Source organism: Calonectris borealis, chromosome 21 (genome assembly GCF_964195595.1).
Source record: "Calonectris borealis chromosome 21, bCalBor7.hap1.2, whole genome shotgun sequence".
NCBI classification, from domain to species: domain Eukaryota; kingdom Metazoa; phylum Chordata; class Aves; order Procellariiformes; family Procellariidae; genus Calonectris; species Calonectris borealis.
This window is the reverse complement of record NC_134332.1, coordinates 1,608,093-1,628,184: the sequence shown is the minus strand read 5'-3', so window position 1 is coordinate 1,628,184 and position 20,092 is coordinate 1,608,093. Positions and strand designations below refer to the sequence as shown.

General features: G+C 44.4%; 1 protein-coding gene across 2 annotated transcripts in view; it reads left to right on the top strand.

Annotated features, from left to right (window-relative positions):
* The window catches only part of GPR107 (G protein-coupled receptor 107), a 40,198-nt gene that overhangs the window by 11,364 nt on the left and 8,742 nt on the right, over positions 1–20,092 (top strand). For both annotated transcript variants that reach the window (XM_075170246.1, XM_075170247.1), the window contains exons 9-15: positions 958–1,091; positions 2,015–2,090; positions 3,143–3,216; positions 3,795–3,912; positions 4,922–5,052; positions 6,956–6,999; positions 19,505–19,554. In XM_075170246.1, the coding sequence (XP_075026347.1) occupies positions 958–1,091; positions 2,015–2,090; positions 3,143–3,216; positions 3,795–3,912; positions 4,922–5,052; positions 6,956–6,999; positions 19,505–19,554 (627 nt within the window). The remainder of the gene's footprint in view (positions 1–957; positions 1,092–2,014; positions 2,091–3,142; positions 3,217–3,794; positions 3,913–4,921; positions 5,053–6,955; positions 7,000–19,504; positions 19,555–20,092) is intronic.

Below are 20,092 nucleotides of genomic sequence, written 5' to 3'. Positions count from 1 at the left end.
GTTTGGTCTATAGTGAGCTATTCTGTAATGAATCCTCTCATTGACCAAGGTAACTCAAACAGATTAGACCCCTGAACTGGTTTTTACATGATTGTGCTGACACTACTGCAAGGGAAGAGCAAGGGAAACATGTAGGTGATAAAACTTAGCAGCCCTAACTTAACTCAGACTGGACTACTTTAAATCTGCTCCTGAAGTTGTATGTTTAGAAGATCAAGTTTTTGAACTGCTATTTGTTGCTTTGACCTGCTGAAGAAATAGGAAAGAGAAGAAAACCTGGATAACTAACCTGCTTGGTTGTATTTAGATATGCAGGAGAGTTTCAGTACTGCAAACTAGTCTTGATGCATTATTTTATTGAAGTCCTAGCACATATAACCAAGCCGTTTAGGGGCATATATGGGATGTTAAATAAAGCTGCTCTTTTCTCAGTCACAGGGTAATAAGGCTTGCAGCAGAGTGCTTCCTTTCTCTTGGCAGGTGAAGAAATCCTCTGTAGTAAAAACCTAAGAGTGAGGTTTTCAGCTATGTACGACTCTCTCCACACCTAAAATCAGGACTGTGCTACAAAATCTGCTTGTTTATGCAAGGTTGTAGATACTGTTTCTGAATCAAAAGTGGGCAAACTCTGTGAAGTTTGGTATAGAGAACAACTATTGTTTGGGAAAATTACTTTGCCTTTCTGAATTATGTTGCATAACTGAAGCACTGGAAGGAACCTCTGTCCTTTTCTGCTTTTCAAGGCAATTATTGTTGTGGGTGTAATTTTGCAAAATGTTTTGAGATTCTGGAGGACGAAGAGTTGCTTTTATTTTTTTCTTTAAGAGTCTCATAACAGTCACGCTTCAGAAAAACTAATTTTAAATGAGCAAATATCATTGTGGACTGTAATTGTTAACTCGGTGCTTTAACAAAATGGTTTTGCAACTGTACACATAATACACTTTTAATATTCAGATAGAAATTACGGAAAAGAATCCTGAAAGCTACCTCTCAGCGGGTGAGATCCCACTGCCAAAACTTTACATTTCCATGGCTATCTTCTTCTTCCTTTCTGGGACTGTATGGATCCACATACTTCGTAAACGCAGGTAAGCGGACTAGTTTGGTGTCAGTGACAAGTATGGGCCTACTTTGTTTGATTTTTAATTTTTATTTCTCCTCTTGTAATGCCCAATTCACAGTCAGAGTTAATCACAAAACCAAATCTGGCTCAATATTGTATGCCTAATACATACAGTTTATAGTTGAAAACAGCTACTTCCATCGGTATCATTGTTGTAGACTATTGTTCTAAAGTTGTCAAGTCTTAGGTTAAGAAATTCTTCATGTAGCGTACGTATTAAAATATATTGTGGCAACAAATAAACAGGAAATTCCTGTAGTTGATGACAAAAGGAGAATGCTGTTTGAAAATAAATAACAAGAAAAACCTGATCAAATTTTTTTTCATTTGGGGAATGGCAGCTTATGGCAGGGGAGAGCCATAAACATTTTGATTATAGTCGAAAGTGGTAGGAATTCCTAATTGAAAACTATGCTTCTTAATAGTTAAAGCATAGCAGCAGAAGCCAGGAGCACCTATGATTCCATTTTGGCTTTATCTCTGACTTACCTGATCACCAAGTGAACTTCAGACTTACTTGGTAGTCTGGAGTTCACTTGGTGGTGAGGTATAGTGACTTGGGGGTGGAGGGTGGAGTAATACATGTTTGAATTGTTTAGCAAATTTTCTAACAGCTGTGATCTATATATGCAAGATGTTCCTATAAATTACTAATTTTAATTAACCGAAGTATTAAAAATCAGAGTTGTAGAACATGTAGTTGAAGTGTTGTTCAGGCTGTTGCAAAAACTTGGACTGCAGCATTAAAGGGAATTCTTTTACACTAATAGTCAGCTCAGCCTGGGAGTTACTGTTTAACATTCATAGGTTTTAAAGAAATACCTTTGGGAACTGAAATTTTTACTGCTGGCTTTTAATTGATGCTCTTTCTTCTTTTTTTCTTCCCAGAAATGATGTCTTTAAGATTCACTGGCTAATGGCAGCCCTGCCTTTTACAAAATCTCTGTCCTTAGTCTTCCATGCGGTACGTATAATGTTTCTGCCTTAAGTTGTTCAGCTAGGAAGTAGAAGCATGGAATCCAGGGCATGTTGTTAGAGAATCTGCTTTGGGGGGGAAGAATGGGAGGGAGAGAGAAGTATCTTTCATATTGAAGCCTTGGAACTGAACTGCAGCTGTTTGGTGGAAGTGATTCAGTTTTCATCAGCAAATTCTGACTTTAAATACAATTGAGATCATGGCCTGAAGTGGTGAAGCAGCAAGCATATATGAGAGTTGAATGAGTTCCATGAATTCTGGTGTTTTGGCCATCTGAGGCTGGCCTGAAAGCTTGAGCTATGGTGCTGCTTCAGCTGCGTGGCTTGCAATAAATGTTAATAAATGGAAATCTTGATGAATGCTTGTAAAATTCAAGGGCACTACTTTGGATGAAGTATTATGGTGTACTGTAACAGACCTAACATTATAAGCTTTAACACTTTCAATACATAAAGTCTCTGTTGAATTGTATTGACTTTACCTTTGCACTGTAAAGATCTCATAAAGGTTATGGCAAGCATTTAATCCTTCAATGTTTGTGCCAGCCGTGATCTTCACCTTCACGTTCATAAGTGAAGATAGGATAGCTGCTACAAACATTTTTGGAGTCTAGTGAATTGAATCTGGTTTCCAGTGAAAGTGAAACTAGAAAGCCTCTAGTCACCTAATGCAACTGATCTTGAACAATGAATGAATAAATGGGTTACAAATGCGGTTGTTTAACTATAGTTAAGTGTGGGTTACAAATGCAGTTGTTTAACTGTAGTTAAGTGTGGGAGCTGTGTGGGAAGGATGTAGATTGGATGAGGTATATCCACTAACACTTAGGAAATACAGCAAATGGAAATGACCTCATTGTTGCTAAACAAAAGTAGAACACGTTGGCAGGAAGTATTCTGTAAGATGTAATAGAGCTGAGTTTGTACACGCTGATTGGAAAATGAAACTTGAAGTGGCTGTCAAGCAGACCTATTTTATAGACATGGCTGGGGTGCTGATGAGCAGCTTGTAAAGTAACAAACTGTATTTTCTGCTTCCAGATCGACTATCACTACATTTCTTCTCAGGGATTTCCTATTGAAGGCTGGGCTGTTGTTTATTACATCACTCACCTGTAAGTATGTCAGAAGATTGATATGATAGATTCAAACAATGAAACTGAATTCCCTGTGGGGCTGCCTCCCTCCTGAGCAAACTGGAAAATTGCTGATTCTTTGGTACTGTGGTCTGAATGACAAGACAACAATCAGCCCTGTGTGAAGGGGAAAGCTCTACTTATAGAAGGCAGCTGCACGGAATTGGTACTTATCTGGGTGGAGGAGTAAAAGGAGAAGAAATGCTTTGCTTTTCTTTGTTCATACTAATATTTAAGTATCTAATTTGCTCTTGGTGTGAATGGTAAGAGGGTGCAGCTGCCAGCGTTTTCTCCTGTTCACGATGGTGAATGGGTGACTCCCCCAGGAAAAGATTGCATGTATTGACAATTGTGAATGAAGTGTAACATTGCTATGTGATACACAGCTCTAAGCGAGTACATCTGCTTCACTGTTGTAGGATAAGCACTTGCCAAAAGTATGAATAGCAAGGCATTTGTTTGGGTTTGTGGCTTTACTGACTGTAGGAGAGAACCTGGGCAGAAGAGGAAGTGTGAAAAAATAAAGTCTCTCACTGCAGTATCTGTTTCTCTTTCAGACTGAAGGGTGCTCTTCTGTTCATCACTATTGCCCTTATTGGCACAGGCTGGGCTTTCATCAAACACATCCTGTCAGATAAAGACAAAAAAATTTTTATGATTGTCATCCCACTTCAGGTGAGGACTGAGCTGTGTCAATACTTACTATCTTGTGGGAGAGCTGCTTGTGGAAACTGTAAAAGGCTGTGAATCCATCACAAAATATTGCATAGTTACTGCTTGTATAAGCCTATTGATTACAACTTCAGTTGAGCTGGAATTTCCTGCACCAGAAGTTACTGCTGTAATTTTCCGCACTTTTCTGCCTATATTGAGTGTGAGGTAATGGTGATCACATAGTGTCAGCAAATGAACAACTAGCTATAAGGTAGATATATTCATGCTGGGGCAAAACTTGGGCTGCAAAACAGTACTAAACTACTAAGCAGAGAAATTGAATGAAAGCTGTCGCTTCTGAAATGCTTGCTGAATGGGCTTAAGAAAAAAAAAAGGGGAAAATCGACACTTACAGGTCCCATTGGGTCTGAGGAAACTTTCCCAGTGTGTTCAAAGTGATCAGTGCTTGTCTCTTACTCCAGGAACTGAAATAAATTGGAAGGGCAGCACTTCTATTTGTTGTAGACAGAACAGCTTTTCTGCCTTTCTGATTGGAATCCCTTACCCAGCTGCAAAACTGGAAGTATATAATCAGTGTTTGAGGGTCTTACAGAGCTCGGTATGGAGTACAAAATGGGGTCAATGACCAGTTTGAATGATTGGCTTAATTTAGAATAATGCATTTAGACTGTTTGCCATCTGTGCATATGTGGAATCCTGTTTCTGTATTTTTATAAATAGATTTTGCTCTTTTTATCTCTACTGATACAGTAGATTCAGCATAGTACATAACAGAAAAGGACTACTTCCTGAATGTCGGCAGAAATAAGTTCCAATCAGGTTTATCTGTAAATCCTGTGACGACGCTGCTGAATGTGTGACTTTCTTGACATAGAGCTGCAGAATTATTATTGATGTTACTGAATGGGCTCTTTCTGCAACTGTGGGACAGCTTTTGCTGAATTGGCAGCCCACATCTAATATCTCCTTGGAAAGCTTCTGAAACCATAAAGCATGTTTTGTCCTGTAGGTACTGGCAAATGTGGCATACATTATCATAGAGTCAACAGAAGAGGGGACAACTGAATATGGACTGTGGAAAGAAATCCTCTTCCTGGTGGACTTGCTATGTTGTGGAGCTATCCTATTTCCAGTGGTATGGTGAGTCACTCTGTGTTGTGTGGTTTCTGAGCCCATAGCTTGAGTTGTTTCTGAACTAATGAGCATTGGCTGCTAGTTAGAACTAAAGATACTGCCAAAGCAAAAAAAGTCAGTCCTTTGGAGTCAAGCGTTCTGTTAAATTTTTTTTAAACTATATCAGTCTTAACACTTCAATCTTGTGTTGTGGAAGGTACCTTATCCCCACTTTAACATCCCCAAAACAAGTAAGGTGGGTGGCGATTTAAGTGTGGCCAGCACAGCGCAGACTATAGGTGCTTTTGAAAATTGGGATTTTGCAGAAATTCTGACTCTCTTACATGGAGAAACAGGATTTTGCTTTACTGACTGAGGTTGGAAGCTAGGCTGTTAAATTCTGAAACAATAGTGCTGTCTAAGATCGGTGCTGCCTTCAAGCAGAGTTGCTGCATTTTTGCTTGACTGTTTAAAAGAAGTAATCCCACAGGGAGCATTTCCCTGCCCGCTCTTCCACTCTACTTGGCAAGGAATAATGTTGATTATATAAAACTCGACCAAAACACAGATAATTCAGATAAACACAATTGTTGCTTCTTGCCAGTTAGTCAGAACATTTATCTTCTAAATTCATTTTAGTCTTAATTGGATAAACAGCTGGATTTAAAGGAGGATATGAAGGAGCTTCTGGCTCCTTGGTTAGTAAACACAGAATATTCTTCTTTTTCTCCAGTAGCTCCAGTATTTTTTCTTGAAAGGCAGAGTGAATATAAATGTCTGTCTAGTAAACATGTCATCACTCTGGAGTGTGTAACTCCTGAGTGTTTCAAAGAACTGCTTCATGATGCGTGTGTGTGTGTAAAGACACACATACAAGTTGCTTCAGCTTGACTTGTGAGGGTGGGTTTCAGCTGTCCTTACCTTCCCAATTGTCCTCTGTATAAGGGCAAAACCCTACACAGTCTTGGTGGCCTTCTGCCAAGGCTGGGAAATGTCTTCCAAGAAACTTGCACTACCCACTTGTCCCTTCCCCCACTCCAGTCAAAATGCTGCAGCTCTTCTGAGGTTTGGGTATGGTATGCTCTCTTCCGAGAGCATTTGGGTATGGTAAATAAAACTGCAGGAATATTAACTTTAATTGTAGAGAGACTCTGATTTTCTCTGATAAAGGTGACTTTTACAGTCGCAGCTCTTATACCTAATGCTAGAATCCGTATGTCCTACCTAATGATATGCTGGTACAAAACTTGCTTTCCATAAAGGAACTGTATCTGAAGAGCAGATGCGTTTGGGTGAGCTGTCCTGTAACTGTTCATAGTGTGCAACCAGGGTTCCTGCATTGTCATGGTACCAATATAAACTGGCAGTGAAGCCCAGGACGTAAAACCCTGCCCCTCTTTCATCTGGATAGTGTCACTGCAGCTGGTGGGATGACTCATGTGAGCAAGGTGACTAAGACTTGGCCCTGAATTTACATTCTTGCAGGGTAGCTTCTGTTACATAAGTTGCCTATGTAGACATGTAAGCTGTAATCAACTATTTAAATGAAAAGAGCTTAAAAGAGCAGTAAGATGCCAAATACTTGGCAGTACTCTGAATAGTAGCTCAGCTTAATTGTACAAGTGGAAAGCATTGTGCTGGAAAATGCCCCAGTTTCTCACTCTGCTCCCTCCCTCCCACAAAGCTTTCTGTAGGCTGAAGTAGGCTTTGGCAATCGGCTTTAATCACAAGGAGATACAGATACTTGAGCTAACTGCGCAAGCTGGGGAGATGGGGGTGAAATACGTGCAGTGCCAAGCACGCTAAGCATGGTTAATTATGAGCACACCCCAGCCATAAAGAGCTAACAAAACTTGTCAGTGTTTTAGAGGGCTGCAGTGAAAAGGGAGTGCAAAAATTATAGCTAATCTACTCTTTTTTTATCTTTCAGGTCAATAAGACATTTACAGGAGGCTTCAGCAACAGATGGGAAAGGCAAGTAACCTGTAATTTTTTTCCGGTTTATGCTACATGCTGTAAGATAATGCTAGAATTTCAAACACATGGTGCTAATTTAAAATATGTAAACTAAAACTACAAATCTACACTTTGTTGTTGTCGCACTGCTGCTTTTCCTCAGTGGGCTTGTGGGAATAGCTTTTGGAAAATGAACTTTTTCATGTATTGCTTTGACTGTCAGAACTCATACGTGGAACCCATTCTCTGGTACTTGCACAACTCAGTGCTCAAGCTAGACACGACATCTAGAGCAAATAATGGTGACAGATTTGCTGCATTTTCTCAGACTCGAGTGTTCAGAAGCGGAACTAAAAATGAATTCCAGAATTGCTGACTATTAGTCAAAATAGACCCCCTTATTTCAGTTTCTGCAGAAATCTGTTCCTGCCAGAATAGAGGGGAAAAACCTCATTATGAAATAAAACATAAATTGGCATTCAATGTAACACAGTTCTTGACTTGTCCATGTTTGTACAGCAGCTTAAAGGACTGCTTGTGTAAAGTCGAGTTATGTTTATTGCAGCAGTGAAAATGAGATGATGGATGGAAAGCCAACACAAATATGGCTTCTGTAGTGTGTGCTTTTCCTGCCTTATCCGCTCACTTCTGAAATAGTTCCTCAGTTGGCTGCAGATGCAAGCCACAGAACATAGCACTGGCTTCCTTGGAAGCAGGCAGCCATTTCAATATTCTGTCATTTGATGGCTTACTCTCCTTGAAAGTTTTATTTGTAGAAAGGCCTTTGTTGGCAACATCTTTTCAACCCAGTCTTATCCCTTAACTCTGGTCTCTCCTTTCTGGAGATAGCCTCCCCTGGACACTTCTTCTAGCCATTTCCTGGCTTCCACTGAGACACTCGCATTTCAGTGCAGATTGCCTCTGTGGTCTAGTAGGTGAAGTAAAAGGCTGGGTACTGAACTCAGCTCTGTGCAGACCACAGATTAGGTCTTTTCTTGCTATCTGTTAAAATTAAACAATAATGAAAGTGAGCCCAGCATTTTTTTGAGATTCAAATTTGTTTAAAAAAACCAAACAACAACCATACACACACAAAAAAAATCCCACTCCAAACCTAAAGGGAGGGAAATACTAATTTCTGAAAGAAACCAATGTAAGAGGTTAGTGTTGATAATGTAAAATGAATGTTATTGGTAGCTTTCCGATCAGTGTCTTCACATGGGTTCAGTGACATTCACTGAATTTGTTGAATTTGTTTTACCTTGTCCACTGAGCATATGTTCTGGAGTATTTATGCTCTTACTGTCACAAAGTCATCTTAAATTTAGACACTCCTTGAAGCAGTCCCTTTCTTCTGAACTGAGGACTTCACATACGTAAGGCCTGCTTCTTAGCTGAAGCCACCGCATGTGATGGCAAATAGAGGTCAGCTTTCCTGTAACTAAGGCAGAACTGCTGGGTGGCAATGGAGTTTGACTCTTCTGACGCTGAGCACTCAGCAGCTAGTGCTCCTAACTGAGACAAACCCTCTAGATCTGTGTGGCCTCGGGTGATCACCCCGTCCCTACTTTGCACTTGATGGTTCTTATCACAAGATGGTGCTATGGAGTTTGTTTAACTTCAAAACATACTGAGTGAAGGAGAAAAGTAAGGTGGCCAACATCAAGGGTGTTGTTCAGCATAGACTCTGGACCTGTCTGCTGTTCATCCTGATGGGTGGAATCCAGATCTATGTAAAACCAAGCAGTTCTGAAGGATGTGTTGTAGTGTATAATGGAGGTAAAAGAAAATGGTGATCTGAGAAGGACTGGTTGTGTCTCTATAGCTAGTCAGTGATACGCACAATAGCCCCTAAGGACTGTTCTTAGTCCTCTGTTTTGTGGTGTTCTCCATGGGTAATGGTGCTCTTTATCATGGATGTTGCTTGTGGATCACCTACTGCCATTACCATGCTTCCTTGTGCAGATCCTGCAAGTTCAATAATTGTGTGTTGAGAGGGACTTAGCAGGTGTGTTATGCTACGCTAATAATAAAAGAAACTGAGGAAAAAAAGTTTCAGGGAAAACATAGGCACCAGATTGTGGGCAGGATAGCCACAGTGCTGGGACTCACTTGTGAAATACAATGTGGTTAGAGTATTTAGAGGCTGTTGATAGGAGCCCATGGGGAGCGAGTGAATAGCAATGTGATGCCAGAAGCAGAATGTTACCTCATGATGTCATGCTGCTACTGTGCCTGGTTGAGAAAACCAAAAGTGGTATGGTTGCACTGTAATAAGGTAAAATCATTCACGTTAGGCTTATAAATGGTCTTGACTAGAACCACGTGCACTTAACTCTGTAGGTTTCCCTTGGAGGCCCTGTTCTGCAGAGGTGCTGCACAGTGTCTTAGCTTCTCATCAGAAAAATAGGACCAGTGCTAACTAAAATCGCCAGCCTGTTTTTTGTTTTTCCAAAGATAAAGATTTTCTTTTTCATGAAGTGGTGAAAACTACTGGATCCTTTCATATGCAATTTAACAGCTGCACTGCCTGTCCTGTGGTTAGAGCTGACTGAATCTTCTGCAGACAGTTCCGGCTGGACCGCCTATTGCTTGCTAGGATTTATTGTCTAGTATTACCTCAAAGGCTGCTTTCCGTGTTCTCTCACATAGACTTCATTAACTTATAGGGTGTCTTGGGGAATTACATGCTATAAATTCAGTAGCTGTTTTTCTGGGTACTGAGTCTTCTGGTGACTTTCTCGCTGGTGAGAAAGACCTAAGGTAAATTATTTTTGCTTCCTTGCGTCTAGAGGCTCACTCAACTCGTGGTCGTCGGCCTCCCAGAAGAGGACCTGGCCATGGTTTCCGCTCGGCCGAAAGCCATCGCCAGGAGAAACGTGGCAACCCAGACGGAGCCCCTGCGCAAACACACATCTATCCAGGTCTCCGGCTGCAGGGAGTGCCTGAGGCTGTCCCTTGTACAGGGGGGCAGCAGAGAGGACGCCTGTGTGCGCTGCGACCAGGTGGATGATCTGCTCAGCCTGGTGGCAGAGCTGAAGGAGGAAGTGGAGAGGCTAAGGAGCATCAGGGAGTGGGAGAGGGAGATAGATTGGTGGAGCTGCACCCTGCCGTCCCTGAGGCAAGGGCAGCACACGGAGGCTCCGCAAGAAGCGGAGGAACCCCTGCCCTCTTGCCACCAGGCAGAAGGAGGGGACCCAGGCGACGGGGGGGAATGGACACAGGTCCCTGCTAGGGGTGCCAGGCGAACCCCCGCCCGGCCTCCCTCACCTCAACCTTCCCAGTTGCCCCTACACAACAGATATGGGGCTCTGGAACTTGAGGGCCAGACGAACGAGGATGCAGATGAAGGCCCATCCAGGGGGTTGCCCGAGGTGAGGCAGCCAGCCCCACAAATTACAACTGCCTCCGCTAAGAAAAAAAGGAGGGTAATTGTTGTTGGTGATTCCCTTCTGAGGGGGACGGAGGGCCCAATTTGTCGGCCAGACCCATCCCACAGGGAAGTCTGCTGCCTCCCTGGGGCCTGGGTGAAGGACATTACTAGGAAGCTCCCCAGTCTCGTGCAGGCCTCCGATTACTACCCGCTACTGGTTATACAGGCTGGCAGTGAGGAGGGTGCAGAGAGAAGTCCCGAAGGGATCAAAAGGGACTTCAGGGCACTGGGGCGACTGGTGGGAGGATTGGGAGCACAGGTAGTGTTTTCCTCGATCCCTTTAGTGGCAGGGCGGAATACCGAAGGGAACAGGAAAACTCATCGGATCAACACGTGGCTCAGGGGCTGGTGCCATCGGCAGAATTTTGGCTTCTTTGACCACGGGGAGGTTTACATGGCACCGGGCCTGCTGGCGACGGACGGAGTTCAGCTGTCTCACAGGGGGAAGAGGATTCTCGCGTATGAGTTGGCGGGGCTCATCGAGAGGGCTTTAAACTAGGTTTGAAGGGGGAAGGGGGTAAAACCAGGCTCACTAGAGAAGAGCCTAGGGACCGCACGCCAATGTCGGGGGAGAAATCGGCAGCCCAGCTCAAGTGCATCTACACCAATGCACGCAGCATGGGCGGCAAACAGGAGGAGCTGGAGGCCATTGTGCAGCGGGGTAGCTATGATTTAGTCGCCATCATGGAAACGTGGTGGGATGAGTCTCACGACTGGAGTGCTGCAATGGATGGCTATAAGCTCTTCAGAAGGGACAGGCGAGGAAGGAGAGGCGGTGGGGTAGCCCTGTATGTTAGGGAGTGCTTCGACTGTCTAGAGCTCGATGGTAGTGATGACGAGGTCGAGTGCTTGCGGGTAAGGATGAGGGGGAAGGCCAACAAGGCAGATATCCTGCTGGGAGTCTGTTATAGACCACCTAGCCAGGACGAGGAGGCAGACGAAATATTCTACAAGAGGCTGGCAGAAGTCTCCCAGTCGCTAGCCCTTGTTCTCGTGGGGGACTTCAACTTTCCGGACGTCTGCTGGAAATACCACACGGCAGAGAGGAAACAGTCGAGGAGATTCCTGGAGTGTGTGGAGGATAACTTCCTGACGCAGCTGGTAAGCGAGCCCACCAGGGGAGGTGCCTCGCTTGACCTGCTGTTCACGAACAGAGAAGGACTGGTGGGAGATGTGGTGGTCGGAGGCCGGCTTGGGCTTAGCGACCATGAAATGGTAGAATTCTTGATACTTGGTGAAGTAATGAGGGTGGCCAGCAAAACCGCTACCATGGACTTCCAGAGGGCGGACTTTGGCCTGCTCAGGACACTGGTCGAGAGGGTCCCTTGGGAGACAGTCCTGAAGGGCAAAGGGGTCCAGGAAGGCTGGACGTTCTTCAAGAAGGAAGCCTTAAAGGCGCAGGAGCGGGCTGTCCCCATGTGCCGTAAGAAGAACAGGCTGGGAAGACGACCGGCCTGGCTGAACGGGGAGCTCTGGCTGGGACTCAGGAAAAAAAGGAGAGTTTATCACCTTTGGAAGAAGGGGCAGGCAACTCAAGAAGAGTACAGGGATCTCGTTAGGTCGTGCAGAGAGGAAATTAGAAAGGCAAAAGCCCGGCTAGAACTCAACCTGGCCACTGTCGTGAGAGACAACAAAAAATGTTTTTACAAGTATATTAATGACAAAAGGAGAGCCAAGGAGAATCTCCATCCTCTACTGGATGCGGGGGGGAACGTTGCCACCAAGGATGAGGATAAGGCTGAGGTACTCAACGCCTTCTTTGCCTCAGTCTTTAGTAGTCACAGTGGTTATCCTCAGGGTACTCAGCCCCCTGAGCTGGAAGACAAGGATGACCAGCAGGATAAACCCCCATAATTCAAGAGGATGAAGTTAACGACCTGCTTTGCCACCTGGACGCTCACAAGTCTATGGGGCCGGATGGGATCCACCCGAGGGTACTGAGGGAGCTGGCGGAGGAGCTTGCCGAGCCACTCTCCATCATTTACCAGCAGTCCTGTTAACTGGGGAAGTCCCGGACGACTGGAGGCTCGCCAATATGACGCCCATCTATAAGAAGGGCCGGAAGGAGGATCCGGGGAACTACAGACCGGTCAGCCTGACCTCGGTGCCAGGGAAGATCATGGAGCAGTTCGTTTTGAGGGCGCTCACGAGCCATGTCTGGGACAACCAGGGGATCAGGCCCCGCCAGCACGGGTTCATGGAAGGCAGGTCCTGCTTGACCAACCTGATCTCCTTCTATGATCAGGTGACCCGCTAGTGGATGAGGGAAAGGCTGTGGATGTGGTCTACTTGGACTTCAGTAAAGCCTTTGACACTGTCTCCCACAGCGTTCTCCTAGAGAAGCTGGCGGCTCACGGCTCAGACAGGTCCACTCTTCGCTGGGTAAAAAAAACTGGCTAGACGGCCGAGCCCAGAGAGTTGTGGTCAACGGAGTTAAATCCAGTTGGCGGCCGGTCACGAGCGGTGTTCCCCAGGGCTCAGTACTGGGGCCGGTCCTGTTCAATATCTTTATCAATGATCTGGACGAGGGGATCGAGTGCTCCCTCAGTCAGTTTGCAGATGACACCAAGCTGGGCGGGAGTGTTGATCTGCTGGAGAGTAGGAAGGCTCTGCAGAGGGACCTGGACAGGCTGGATCGATGGGCCGAGGCCAACTGCATGAGGTTCAACAAGGCCAAGTGCCGGGTCCTGCACTTGGGCCACAACAACCCCAGGCAACGCTGCAGGCTTGGGGAAGAGTGGCTGGAAAGTGCCCGGAGGAAAAGGACCTGGGGGTGCCGGTTGACAGCCGGCTGAACATGAGCCGGCAGTGTGCCCAGGTGGCCAAGAAGGCCAACGGCATCCTGGCCTGTATTAGGAATAGTGTGGCCAGCAGGAGCAGGGAGGTGATTGTGCCCCTGTACTTGGCACTGGTGAGGCCGCACCTCGAATACTGTGTTCAGTTTTGGGCCCCTCACCACAGGAAGGACATGGAGGTGCTGGAGCGTGTCCAGAGAAGGGCAACGAAGCTGGTGAAGGGCCTGGAGCACAAGTCTGATGGGGAGCGGCTGAGGGAACTGGGGGTGTTCAGCCTGGAGAAGAGGAGGCTGAGGGGAGACCTCATCGCGCTCTACAACTGCCTGAAAGGAGGTTGTAGCGAGGTGGGTGTTGGTCTCTTCTCCCAAGTAACAGCGATAGGACGAGAGGGAATGGCCTCAAGTTGCGCCAAGGGAAGTTTAGATTGGACATTAGGAGAAATTTCTTTACTGAAAGAGTGGTCAGGCCTTGGAACAGGCTGCCCAGGGCAGTGGTGGAGTCACCATCCCTGGAAGTATTTAAAAGACGTGTAGATGAGGCCCTCAGGGACATGGTGTAGTGGGCATGGTGTGTTGACGGTTGGACATGATGATCTTAGAGGTCTTTTCCAACCTGTATGATTCTATGATTCTATTAGAACTAAGAACTCTAGGACTTCATGGCTCAGTATCCTGGTGGTGTTTCCTGACTGTGTCTGTCTTGTCCTGTTCCAGCTACTTCACAACCTGTTTATTAGATAGCACTCCCTTGGGTCAAGTGCAGCCATGACTGCAGCGTGACTAGACTGGAAATGAAGCAGAAGACTGGTCGGACTACTGGTCTTTTAGTCTGTTACAGCTGTCCTTGCCATAGGCCTTTGTATTAGCAATGTACAATTATTAAAAAGGCTCGTTATAAGTAACAATGATTTGGAGTCACTAGCTAATGGTCATTTAAACTTGATTTTTTTTTTGAGATTATTTTCTAAAGTGGGAAAACTAGAGGAATGGGTCTAAAGCCATAATTATCCAGGGAGACCTTACATGCACAGATACTGTGGCTTGCTAGCGAAGATAGGCATGGCACAGTGATACAGCTGAGTTTGAGCTGCCTGGTTGTTTGCTTTTTTTCCCTTGAAGGTGATCTTTAACTCTAAAGCAAAATATCTGACCTACACAGGCTTCTTATCTTGCACAGCAGTGGGCGTAAACGTCCCATTTTTAGAAGCTTTTTTCTTCCCCTTTTGAAATCTCCACCTTCAGACTTAAGCAAGTGCCTAGCTGCAGCTCTTTGGTCTGTCACTATTCTTTCAGATGGGAGCGTGCTCTCTGTCCATTTCTAGATCTGCATTACAAATATCTTGCTTGCAGGTTTAAGGAAATCAGCCTTGCAAACTGAGCTAGAATTGTTTGGGCTGGAAAGCTGCTCAACTACCACTGTCTTGTTTACAGGCATCATGAGAAAAGAAAGAGAGGGAGTATGTTGTAGTGAACTTGCTTATTTTTGTTTGAAACTCAAAGTTCTTGGTCACTGGACCTCTCAAGTCTCATAACCCACTCTTGTGTATCATGTCATCTGTTGTTTGAGGGAGGAACGGAGGGCTGGAAACACCACTGCAGTTTTTGTTCTGCTTGTACCTCTGTGTGTGTGATGAGAGATGTGAAATTCAGTGCAGTCTGATCACGAACGGTTAGCTATTTTCCTGAAGCACTGCAGCATGTCATAGTTGGCAGCAGAATTGAGGGAAATACATCGCAGTGTGTGGCTCCCAGGCAACATTCCCTGTGTGCTGTGCAGTGGGCAAATGATGATTAATGCTTTCATGCTTGCCCCCATGTCAGGAAAAACCATTTGCTGTATTCAGTGTCTTCCTGCTTCTGTACTGTGAAAATGCAGTGAACAAAGAGGTTGGTCCTGCGTGGTGCAGAACACCCTCTGCTTAGCTGAGCTCAGCAGACGCTGGAGGCGATGGCTCCGTGGAGACCCATGCTAAAACACCTCCGCAGCTCTCCAGCGAGGAGGAGGGGGTAGCGCAGGGGTAAACATGCTTGAGGCAGTACATGGGCATCTCAAACCTTGAGATAAAGCTTAGTGATTTAAGTGTTGAGACCTCAATGGATAGCACTGGAGAGTTGGGAAATGCTGAGAAATGAAATAGGCCTATTATGTTCCAGTGTACCACTTCCAGGCGCCCTAGATAGCTATCCAGGGTTGATGTAGCAATTGTGTGTTGGAGGTACATTGCTTATGCTGTACTTTGGACATTCCTCTGACCCTGGTGGGGAACTTTTGTGCCAAATGGCTAATGTGTTTCAGAATATTCAACATTAACTAATCTGTGCCACCTTCTCATGCATGACACTGAGAGTTGCTGTATCTGTTTGCTTGACCTCTTCTTTCTGGTATAGGAATGCTTTTAAGCAGAGTAGAGATTATAGGGCCATACTTCTCAGAGCTGCTCCTGGAGTTGCTTTTCGAGATCTAGATCTACATGCATGCCTTCATTCTTGGGAGCGGAGAGGGGGGCGAATAGTAGACTTCCATTTACTATTTGGTAATGGCACATATAGCATCTCAAATGCACCAGAGTTAGTATAGCATGCAAAGCACTGTAGAAATACTCTTAGCTGTACTTCAGCATGTTCACTCAAGATGCGTTATGGTTTGTATACTATATTATCAGGGCTTGAGCTCCCTATGCCCTCGGCTGCAGTCCTCTTGTTATTACATACATATTCTAAAAAGGTCAGATTTAGTCATCAAGAAGCTATCGTCTGATGGTGTGCAAGGCTGTAGTGGATGGTCTGACTTTTTTTCCCCATCTTATAGGTTGTCTCAGCATTTGAAATTAGCACGGGGGCAATCTGAAAAAGAGACTGATTATCAAAATTGTATGGTATGCTATCTTTTGATCGATGCAGATCAGGCTATTGCAAGCATAAGCTGTTAAAGCAAATAGTGATAGAGAGGGAAAACTGAGGGAAGCAAGGTATAGATGTTATAAAACTTTCTTGGAGGATGGCTTTTGTTTTTAATTACTCTGTGAAAGAGGTGGAACACAAATATGAATTAATTTGTAAAACCTTTGGTAGAAAGTCTCTAATGTTTTTTGCTTCTTTTGTTTTGTTGTTTTTTAACCTTCTCTGTAGTGAAGTACTGTTCCTTGAAGTATGGTTATCATACTTGAAACATAAATTTACCCAACCTTTACTGCATGCTGTGATTGCTGCTGTGTAATTACAGATTTAGAGGTTGGGGCCGCAAGTGATTCACGTTGTAAGTGACAGCTGCTGGCCTAGTCTCTCTTCTTGCAAGTGTTGCTGTCAGTGTCTGGACTGCCAGGCTAAGGTGAATTGAAGTCTTAAAGTGTCCAGCATAGCAAGACTCAAGTGTTACTGCTTGGAGCACATTCAGCCTGTGAAAAAGCAATTCGCAGGCTGCTGATGCCAAGCAATGATGATTTTAGACTTTCTCCAGAACAGTGTGTGCTGTAACTTTGAGCTGTTTAAGAAAACTGGCAGAATTTTGTAGATGTGCATTAATACTGACTTTAGTGTCTGATAGTGGAGGGATGTACCCCTGAAGTTGAGGCAGCTAGAGGAGAGCACCTAGTTGTGATAAATAAGCAAGCCAGCTTCCAGAGGTGGCTCTTCAGTCTTTCTACTTGGTGGTGATTGTCTTTTTTTTTCCCTCCCTGCACCCTTCTTTCCTATGCTCAGCCATTCTAGATATCTGGATGTACCAACCTATGACTCTTTGGTATTGATTATCATGATGAGTAGGTGAGATCTTGAGATCTTGAGCTCCGACAGTTGGGAGAGGTGGCATTGTGACACTTCAGTTGGCAGCCAGATCTTTGGCTTCACTATCCTTTCCTCCTATGCACTGCATGAATCCCACAGAAATGACTCCCCAGCTCACTCGGTTGTTGACTGTAAAGCGTTGATGGACTGGCAGTTTGAATCACAGCTGTTGAGTTGGTGTTCCTTTAACTACAAAGCCTGGTAATTGTCATGGCCTGTCATTGCACCAGTTGGTGGCAGTTCTTGAAGATGAATGCGTTGAGTTCAAAATAGATCCTTCTGTGTACCAACCGGTGTGTGGTAAATCACAAGATTTTCATGGTCACACTTAATGTATCTCTCCTTTAAATAGGACAATATTGCTTCCCTGCTTCACGATTTAATGAGCTTGCCCTGCATATTTACACGCTTTAATCTTTCTCCAACTGTATTATGAAAAGCTTTCAACATTAGGTTATCTGGTAGAGCACTAGACCCATGAAAATCCCTCAGTTTTTGCTATTTAAATGTGGGAAACTAGCTTTTGTGAGGGACAGAAATGAGGGAGAAGTAGCTAAACCAATGTCTTAGGGCTGATTTAGCTACCAAGGATTTAGTTAGATTCTTGTTCTAGCAGTTCCAAATCTTGCCATCTGTTGCCCAGTGAAGTGCTCTGTGCTTCACTGCTGGTACTCTACAGATGCAAGTCTAGAGCTTGGGCATTGCTTTCTGGAGTCCAGAACTGTGTGTTGCAAAGTAGATGCTATTCTACGTTCAGTGTTTCATATTGCAGTCCAGAAGGGAGCACCCTCCCAAAACTGAGAGCTAGTGTTCCTCTGACGTACTGTGCCATAAGACTGCCTCCATGAGCACAGTCTTGCCCAAAGCCAACCCAGCTTGACTGCTGTTCAGATGAGTGTTGCACAGTATGAGCTTTAGCTGCATGGAAACAAACTTGGTGTTCCTTCACAAATACGGTTTGCTTTTTTCCTCTTGAGATCTGGCTCTGCTTTCTCTTACTGACATGCCCTGTGCTCTATCAAAAGTTAAACATACCATTTGGAAATGTGTCCAAGCCACTAGCCAGCACTAAATCAGAACTACTCTTAGCTTAGTTTTATCCACTTCTCAGGCAGTTTATGCCTTGTGTTAGTCAGGTGCTGTTGTTTATAGTATGTCTGCTGGAGGAGGGTTTGTATCTCTCTCAAGGTGTTTGTAGCTTTCAGTGGTTTTCCTGGAACACTAAAGGTAAGTTTTGGAAAGTGACTCTTGATCTCTAGATTATACAAAGTAGGTTTATAACAGAACGTTGCCTGTCTTCACTGTAGTGGGAACCTGTAACAGTTTGAGTGGTGCATTTGATATTGCCTTTCCATAAAAAAAGCTTCATTGTTTTTGTCATAGGAAGTGAAGCATTTTTTTGGTAGCTATTAGCCCTCTTCTTCCTGGTGTCTAATACTGTATTTTGCACTGTTGTGGACCTGGAAGACCTTATATGCAAATACATGCAGCCTTTTATAAATCTGCTTTTTGCAGTGGGTGATTTCTGTGAGGGAGTGCAGGTGAACTTCAGCACAATGTGTTGCACTTCCATATATGATTAAAAAAATATATATATAAGGAGGGCTTGGAGGGATACCGGTAAGTATGTGGCAGTATTTTCTAACTGGCAACTTATGTTCATTGTCTCTAAATTGCATCTCTCTATGCTGTCAACATGTCTTAGACTCTTTGCCTCTCATGTTGTCACAAAAGCACCAGTAGTCCGTATTTGTAATCCTGCTGCACCTCTTGACTCTCAAACCAGAGTTGACAGCTGTACCATCAGTTGTTGACCTCTGCTGGTTCACATGAGTATCTGCTCTGTTCCTCAAGAGCTGATGTAATCTATCCAATAAACAAAGGTTAGCCTGGGGCCTTAGCTAACACAGTTTGTGACTGAAACACATGCATTTGCCATGAGAACTATTTAGTATGACTTCCCATTTCACTTGTAAGTTGTGACTGAGCCACGCATGATAGAGGATACTGCGTGGATGGTAAAATACTCCTGCTGCAGTTCAACAAGATGCAGTGGTTCCCAGAGCTGTGGTTACCTCAAAGTCGCTCAAGTCACCTGAAGGCGCAGAGCAGGTCAGGAAGTACTCTAGAAAAGGTATGAATCTTCTAGGAGACAGTGTCAAGTGGCATGGCCCTTCTGGCAAGAGTGAGGTGACAGTATGGAGTTGGCTATGTACATATAAGCATTAGAGGAAGGCTCTATATTGCAGAGTGTGTGCATATAAAATTTAGCATAAAGGTGATGTCACTGAGTTGCCTCAGTGGGCATTCACCCCAGCCTAGGAGTTGCCCAGTATGTAGACAAGCCAGACTGGCACTCCTCAGAGCGCCCGACAGGCTGTGGGACAAATCCTTCTAGTCTGGGATTACCTGAGTCCTAGTTTTGACCACTTGCCTACCTTGCAGACAAGCATCAAAAGAAACTCCGTCTCATTTTAACAATTTTCTGATGGACTTTTGTGTTCTCTTGATAGCTGCCATTAACCTAGCAAAGCTGAAGCTTTTCAGACATTACTATGTTATGGTAAGTAAAACACATGTACGCATGCATACAGAGCACTTAAAAGCCATTCAAGTCTTTTGCTGGATTACTTGTTGGAAGCTGCTATAGCTGGTGGATGTGGTGGTGATGTTCCTAGTTCTGTGGCAGTGCTGTGCTTTGGCATCTTGGTCAACTGGGTTACAATCCTCAAAGCAATTTCCCTTCTTTTCCTAGTGGTTGCATCCTTCTATCTTTAAATTGGTTCCAGCTATTTGTAACGCTTACTAATTTCCTCTGGAGACAGCTTGAGCTGCCAGTTGAATTGATGGGCTTGAATAACGTACTGTAAACTTGCTAAAAATTAAACTTGGGACCAAATGGTGCCTTGAGATGCATGTGTGCAGTTTCTGATCAAGTCAGTGGGAGCCATGAGCATACCTCCCAAGAGAGCATAGGCTTCTTAATGATTTCCAACAGCCTCATTTCAGACTCTTTTAAGTGGTAGGAGTAATAAATTACAATCTTGATTTTTCAAGTTCTACAAAATCCTAACACTTAAAGCATTTTCCTGCTATAACTT